The sequence below is a fragment of the Rhopalosiphum padi genome, chromosome 2 (genome assembly GCF_020882245.1).
Source record: "Rhopalosiphum padi isolate XX-2018 chromosome 2, ASM2088224v1, whole genome shotgun sequence".
NCBI classification, from domain to species: domain Eukaryota; kingdom Metazoa; phylum Arthropoda; class Insecta; order Hemiptera; family Aphididae; genus Rhopalosiphum; species Rhopalosiphum padi.
The window spans coordinates 58,531,563-58,539,914 of record NC_083598.1 but is presented as its reverse complement, the minus strand read 5'-3'; the positions used below and the strand labels follow the sequence as shown (position 1 = coordinate 58,539,914).

The 8,352-nt window shown below is 30.7% G+C and overlaps 1 protein-coding gene across 1 annotated transcript; it reads right to left on the bottom strand.

The window, feature by feature from the left end:
* Positions 1–3,479: 3,479 nt before the first annotated feature.
* On the bottom strand, positions 3,480–7,646 carry LOC132920816 (repulsive guidance molecule B-like). The gene is made up of 4 exons (XM_060983510.1): positions 7,043–7,646; positions 6,491–6,607; positions 5,381–5,838; positions 3,480–5,316 (listed from the first exon to the last, which is right to left on the bottom strand). Exons 2-4 carry the CDS (start codon positions 6,546–6,548, stop codon positions 4,666–4,668), a joined length of 1,167 nt encoding a protein of 388 aa, XP_060839493.1. The 5' UTR covers positions 6,549–6,607; positions 7,043–7,646; the 3' UTR covers positions 3,480–4,665.
* Positions 7,647–8,352: the final 706 nt, after the last annotated feature.

The window sequence follows — 8,352 nt, the reverse complement described above, 5'->3', positions numbered from 1 at the left end:
TCTACATAATAATTTTAGTGGTCAATATTTACTTTTTTAGTTATGTCATGTTAACGAATCTAAAAGATAGAACATTGTCGTGACTGTATACAATTTGATTTCTAAATCATTCACTCTCACATTAACTCCGACGAATTTTAACTGTTTATGTTAATAATCCTGTACACATTATAATTTCACACTTGTGCTACCTAAATACTGACCAATGACCATCATATTAAATAAAAATATAATAATATAATACTTTGTAGGTAGGTATGCAGTATGTGCGTACCCAGTGGTACCTACTCGCAGTTATATCAATAATTACGAATATAAAAGATGATGACCATGACATGCAGATCTTCATCCATAGGATTGAACTAATTATGTTACTAAATCTCTAATGGTCGTAGTGACACACAAAACGGATAAAAAAAAATACGAATGTAAATAATATTCTCTTTTACTTTTACCGTACAATTTCCATTAAATTAGAGATATAAATCAGAGTATGATATGAATTGAACGAAAAAATCAATACTCAATATAAGTACAACTAGTACAAGCATTATAATATTACTAAATCGCGATGATAATAAGTTATAAATTACAGAAATTGTTGTGTCATAACATATTGGTTTGTCCAAACAATCTGGTAACTATAAATTAATTTTAGATGCGTTTTGTTATAAACACAAACGTATATTCTAAACTTTAGAATCTAAAGGATTGTATTACCGCCGTGAATTCCTACTACACAACATACATTCAACTAGTTTTATCACATATCAACCGAATTTAAGGACTGAAATTATGGAAACATGATAACATCAATAGGTAGTAAGTTACTTACTCATTATTATTTTTTAAGAATTAAAATAGTTAAATAATACCATTCAAAACATTTTTTATTGTTATCAATAATGATAGTAATAATAAAGTATTAGTTACTAATTATTATTCAAATTACTGTTTTCAAATCATATTACTACAATTCTACTTTTTATTGAAACAAAATGGTACTTGAAATATAATATTATGGCAAAAATTCTTCAATATTAAATAATGACTAGGTATAAAACTATTAATACTAATACTATAAGGATAATTATAAATGTATTACTATTATACATTGGTATAAAATATTAATAATATAATTTGTTATTGCTAGGTACTTACTATCACCCACACGGCCACACGCATTGTATTAAAATTGCATAAACAAAGCACCGCAAGCTGTATTTTTTTTTTGTTTACTAAAATCGCGTGCCTTTTTATGAAAACAATAAAATTATCGTGTCAATAACATAATAACAGCAATATTAATATAATTCGTATAACTAATATTAATATATTATTGATATTGTTTCTCTAAGAATTATTTAAAATCGTCCTGGATCCTCGTGATCAGGAATTAAGTCACTCTCATTTCGTATTCAAAACATAATATATTTTATATTTGAGTTCGTTGTATCGATTTATTTCCATAAAAATCGTCATTATATCGTTATAGGTATTACAATAAAATTGTACAGTGTTCACTTGTGTATTATATATATAGTATTATATATATATATATATTCATTAGTTAAAATAAAGATCAACTAAGTACTTTTTAATTGTCTTTTAGACTTTAGTTAACACCGTAAATAGATAGGTTTTATATGGAAATAAATAATCTAAACTTCGTATTTATTCTAAAACGACTAAAACCGTATTTGCAACCGATTAATACAAATTATTAATACCACTACCTACCAAACAAAACCACATCGTTTCCCAATATGCATTACAGTTACTGAAATTAATACCTAACTCAATGACCGTGGCATTATGCCAATAATGAGTGGCCGAACTTTGCCGCACCTAGAGTCCTAGACCTACAGGATTTCAATGACGTTATGATATTTTTTTAGAATCCTACAACATAAGAAAGTATTACATTTAAAATTACTTAAGTCCCTACTATCCATACCCACGGGCTACAGTAAGCCTTAAGAAATTTGGCGTCTCAAACAAATTGCTGTCTGCCCCTTTGCTCATCTCCATGTCCGTCAACCATTGATACTTAAGCTATACGTGCTTATTATAATATACAGATTAAAAACTTAGTAAATTAAAAATAAAGAAATGTGAGATTATTATCTTGTAGTCGTGCTATGAATATTATATTATTAAAATAATATTAATTATACTTCTGCAAATTCTTGAAGCCCGTATTTATTTTATGTCTACATTTATAATAGATAGATACCTACTACATATTATACTAATCCACGAATAAAAAAAAAATGAAGTCTATATATTTTGTTTTGCTCTTAAACGCGTAGTTTTGTTTTTAGTGTACCTATAACTACACAGCACAATTATCTATATTAGATCGTTCAATCAATCGTGTTTGTACCCTACTAATAAATAATCTACCCTAATTACTAAGTAGATTTTAATTGCCTGTATCATACATTACAGCCATCAATGCGGTGCATATTATAATACGTCAATACAATATATAGTGCAAGTCGCAGGATGACATTTTTCGGACCACGGCGGACAGTAATGGTCTCCGCAACTCAACCGACAACCGATAAACCGGAACACGTTAAGATACGATCCATTCATTTAGTTGTATAATATATGTTTATAAATTATAAATATGAATAATAAATTATTTCATAATACCACGTTCAGAAATCCTACTTCAAACGTAATTGAATCTGGTCGCCGGTTTGTAAATCCGAGTTCAATTATCACTTTTGTGGACAGATGACGCTAGTGTATACGATTTTTATTTATGTTTTACTTTTAAATTCCGAGCCAACCAGTACTCTATTTTCAAATGTTCTCTTTTGTTTTTACCACTTTAACTAGTAAATAAAATAAGAGAGGAAATAAAAACTGTCTTTTAATTACTCGGTATTCTTTCTCGAAAAATGTAAAAAAAAAAAATTAATTTTGAAAATCATCAATAATAAACCTCTCACTTGTTAAATTCATTAGAAAATTAGATTTTTCTGGTTTCTAAGTAACTATATACATTGATTATAAATTGTAATTAAAATAAGTTTATTATCTGATTTATTAGTCATTACAATAAAACAAATATTTATATTTTCTGTGATAAACACTCAAGTTTTTAATTAAATCTGTACTTTTTATAAAGATATAAACAAGATAAAAAAAATCTTCAAGAAGCTGACAATTCAATTTTTTTATTATTAATACTTCAATGTTGTACATATTGTATTATTAATTTTTAAGTAATTTGTTCAAAATTTATTTAGTTAATTACTAATTACAAAATATGTAAAGATTATCTAAACGATCTTAAATCTTAATGATAGCTTATAAAATAATAAATAATAACCTAAACATAATCGGCAGTATTTGTATATTTTTCATGTGTTATGTTAAAGGTTCATAATAATAATAATAATAATAATAATACTGTATGCATAATACATAATAATTGTATTGGAAACATTAATAAACACAATGTATTTGTAAAATTAATAATAGTTTATTTGGTTAGATACTAAGTGTAAAATGTTTAAGTGTATATATTTACACTTATTTTTATTATAAAAGTATAGAATAATATACATAACTACATAAAAATTTAATTGACACTATTGGCTTAATCAAATCACCAACTAATAATTCAAATTATGAATTCACACACAAAAGTGTGTTTATATAAAAAAAATATCTATGCATAATTAATTTTAACATATAAAAAATCCTTAAAATTACATATATAAATAAAATCACAAAATTCGGACTAGGATCAGACATATTGTACTAAATAAATTCTACTTAATGATACCTATATTTGCTTTCTTTGTACACTGATTTATACAATAAGATGGTAACGTTTTACAAATACACAATTGGCAAGCATAGCTGACCAATATAAAAGCAAAAACAATAATGATGTTACATATTTACTCCAGTTAATTATTGCAAAACATTTAACTCTCGAGTTTCAAAATTAACTACTGTATATACATTCTTGAGATAATAAGTGGATTGCAATACTTATATTGTAAAGCTATTTTATTAAATAACTTATAAATCAAAAAATAGCAAAAATCTAAATTACATTGTTTAGTATGTCAAAATAATTTAAGTAAAAAAAAAAAAATTATACGCATTTGTGTTTGTTCATTATTATTTTTGTTACATATTTTTTTTTTTTGTAATAGTCATTCAATTAAAAAGTATCCATAAAAAATATAAAAATATATGAATGTGCATTCACTGAGCAATATAAATTAAATTGTTAGGTTTTTTAATTTAAAGACTTGAGATTAACTAGTTAATCAATTTGTTGAATAAATATTGGCAGAGAAACAAAAACATTGTCTATTAAAATTAAATATAAATTAATAGAAAAAATATATTAAATACTTAAAGGGCTGTGTTTTAGCTTTTGTTGTCTTTATGTTACACGTGCATAATTTAAACTGTACTATAGTAACATTTGTAGAGAATATTATTTACGTTTCCATTTGTAAGGCAAATTGCGAGTTAACAAAAAAATAAAAAAAATATATGTAATTTAAATAACTTATGACTTACGTAAACATAAAAATACACTGAAAATCTTAGTTTTATGATGTTGGACGTGTGTAAGATAGACAGTAAATGATAATATAGTTTCTTAAACTAAAATACTAGGAACACTCAAAGAAAGTTGTACAATGTAATGATAGTGAGAATAAATAAGTTTAATCTATGTGTACGATTGGCCCCAGCTGTTGAATTGGGGTTGAACTCAAATACACTAATTGTCCTATTAAACAATGAGCGTGGTTCAAAAAATAATACATCAGAGTATGCTGCATGTGAAGCATTGATGAACTGTTCATCGTGAGAGGTCATCATATCAAACACACACCAATCTAAATACTGATCAGTTAGTTTATGACCGGTGGGTCCAACACTGTTGTGACATGAAGTCAACACACGATCTAATTCACTTATTGTAACTTGTTTAATGTCTATTTGTTCAGAAAGTGGACAACCAGTAGAACATAATACATGCTTATCTTGATTAAACATTTGTGCTAACTGGTCTGGCAATTTAGCAGAAATGGACAAATATTTGCCAACACGGGTCACAGTTATAATTGTAGAAATATACGATAATCGAATGATTACTGTCTCACTGTTGGGATCATTGGAACGCCATGAAAGAGAAACAGTTGGCGACGAAGTTGGTCCAGATGAAGTGGAACCATCTTCAAATACATTCGGTAACTGAAAATCTCCTTGTGCTTCATACAATTTCTGTAGTGTACACTCAGGTTTATGCGCTTTTAATATAACTGTCAACTAAAAATATAAAAATTATGATTAAAGATGTTTTTCTATAAATATAAAAATATTAATTAAATACCTTAGTTGGAGCTGTGGCTGTTGTGCTATTTACAACGGCGTCATTGGTTACCATAATTCCAAAAAATGGATTCTCAATCACTTGCCAAGCTCCATGAATCCGACAAGTTTGATACTTTCCATCAAATGTTCTCAAGTGAGGATCGCCAAATAAGCCACAAAACCGGTGTTCTTTTTTATCATCAAATAGCAATGGACAAGAAGGTGCATTGTGAGTTGACTGAGCTATTTGGGAATGTTCACTACTATTATTTCTGGAAAAATCATCATGACTAGTGCATGACTTTTTGAACTCAGAGTTTGATACTGTAACAGCTGAATGATATCCAATGTCGCCACGGCATTTTTTTGATAATGATTTCATACACTTAATGTATACATCTAAATCTCTACATTGATTATCCTTACTATTAGGCAAAATGCACGTATCTTGAGGACATACTGGAACACAGGTGCACACTAAAAAAAATTTAAATTACTCATTTGATTCGATTTAACAAATTAACATAAAAACTGATAATTTAACTAAAATAAACAACATAAAATAGTTTTATACATGCTAATCTGTTTAATTTAAATGCTGTTTATAAACTAGTATTCAGTATATTAACTTTTAAAAATAATTTATTGAGTTCATTTCATTTAATGGTTTTAAGTAAGAAGTTAATACCTAAATGAAATATAATAGCTCAATGAAATAGTATTATTTATAATTAGTATTATTAACAACAAATAATTTATAGGTATTCGGTACTACTATGAATACCGCCAGAAAATATAATAAACAAATCACTGATAAACAATCATATACAGTAGCGCTATACAGATGTAAACTAAGCCAGCACCTACCGAAATGTAAACAAATACTAATTTATATGCTCACTGTTATATTACCGTGGAATCACATTTTGATCGGTTTAATTTGATAAGTAAATAAGTAAGATTTGAATTGATCAAGCAAGAATATGAATTTAATGGGTTATACTTAAAGACAACTACTAAGTAATGGTACTAATAAATATAAGTAAAAGGTAATACCTATGGTTAATACAATTTATTACAATTACAAATAATTTAATCACCTAATGAATAATATTTCAAAAACTCTTACCTGCAATAACAGTGGCCCATATTATCCAAATACGATGAATGAGGTTTGAAACGAGCATTCTCCAGGAGTGTAATAAACACAGACGACCAACTACGTCACCATGTCTTCATGACAAAACTGTAAAAACATGACTGGTTGAGAAAATATATTTAATGAAAGTAAACAGTAATATAAGAAGCAAGTCTCCAACGGATTAATGAACGACAAAGATCATCGAAGTAATCCAAGCGACTACAATTATATTGTGGTACACGGGTATATCACAGAAACGACATGAGACGATTATACAGACGAAACGTCAAAGCAGACAATATTATGACATAACGATTGTAAGAATATTATCTCTGAAAATAACAAATAAAAATCGGCACGTCCGAGGTCGAATCACAGAGATAGGTATGCACAGCAATTAATAAATAATAATAATAAGTAACATATTTACATATTATTATTATTATATTAATATGCATCTACCTGCACACACACACACACATATATATAAATAATATAATAATAGGTAATAAACTTATTGCGACATTTCGCGAACATTACCATTTACAGAGGACGGCGGTGTACGGGAGCGTGAAGAGGACCGATGACGACAGAGGGGACGCGACAATCGCACTCGGATGACGAACAGCATCAATTCCGGCGGCGGCGGCGGCGGAGGAGGCCGATCGATTCGTAAACGGTCGCGCGCGAAATAAATAATAATATTCTTATACGCGGCGGCGGCGGCGTCGATTATTTACGATATCGCACTACGATGGTCCACGGACGACGATGCAATGACGCGCAGCAGTATCGTCGGAATACCGTCAACCACAGACCGTACTCTGCCGAGGTACACGACGGCGACGAGAAGTACGAGATATTGTAAACAATTATTATTATTATTATATTGGTCGCGTGCAAACAGCGTCCGTCGCTATCACCGTCGTAGAGGTGTGAGTAGTGTGTGTACGTGCGTGTACAGACAACGATAACGTCGTGTTCGGGAGAAGAAGAAGAAAAAAAAAATAATAATAATATATATTATATTATTGTTGTTGTCGTAACGCGCGGTCTCGGCGATCGGTAGACTCACTGCGACGGCCGGCCGACAACGAGATACGGTCGCGCGGCGGCTGCGGCTGCGGCGGTGGCAGAAGGGAATGCGGTCGGACCAATCGGCGCGGCCGGTCGTGTATAACGGGCATCGCAGCCGCCTTGGCTGCGAAAGCCGTCAACGCGCGGGCCGGCGCGGTGGGGAAACGCGGATGGGGTGACGGCCCGTGGTATGCCGGCCGGGCGGGCGGGCGGGCGGTGCGTACGGCGGCGCGGCGGCCGTTTTGCCGTGCGTGCACACACATTGCGCGCGTTCGGTCCCAGACTTGGTGTCGTCGGCTCGTGGGATTCCTTCTGTGCGGCTGCCAACCCCCTGTGCCCCTTCCCGACCCCGCGCCGCCACGTATTATTACACCGCACGTACATGCGTATATACCAATACATGAGATATTATTACTCATTGTTCGGTATAATAAAATATTTGATAGGTATACGTTTTTTTTTTTTTCTATCTTTTTCGTCTGTACGGCACAATACTCGCTCTCGTCTTACCCCTACATGTAATAATAATATTATAAACGACCTAAAACGTACGATATTTAATATTATATTATTGTGTGTACAGGGCGGTCGGGGTGATTCTTATTTATCACACGAACCACTAATGTCCCAAGACGAATTTAACTATGTGTTTTCGTAAAATTTTTTCGTTTTACATGCCCAACGTCCACTATACGATTTGATGTCGTTACGACAACATTTATTTTGTAAAATAATCATATATGTCTTATGGTAACAATTTCGATTTATAAAAA

Coding starts and splice junctions, on each gene's coding strand:
- LOC132920816 (XM_060983510.1), bottom strand. CDS start 6,548: ATGCTCGTTTCAAACCTCATTCATCGTATTTGGATAATATGGGCCACT. Junction 5,839..6,490: donor ATGGGCCACTGTTATTGCAG/GTAAGAGTTTTT, acceptor AATTTTTTTTAG/TGTGCACCTGTGTTCCAGTA. Junction 5,317..5,380: donor CAGCCACAGCTCCAACTAAG/GTATTTAATTAA, acceptor TTATATTTTTAG/TTGACAGTTATATTAAAAGC.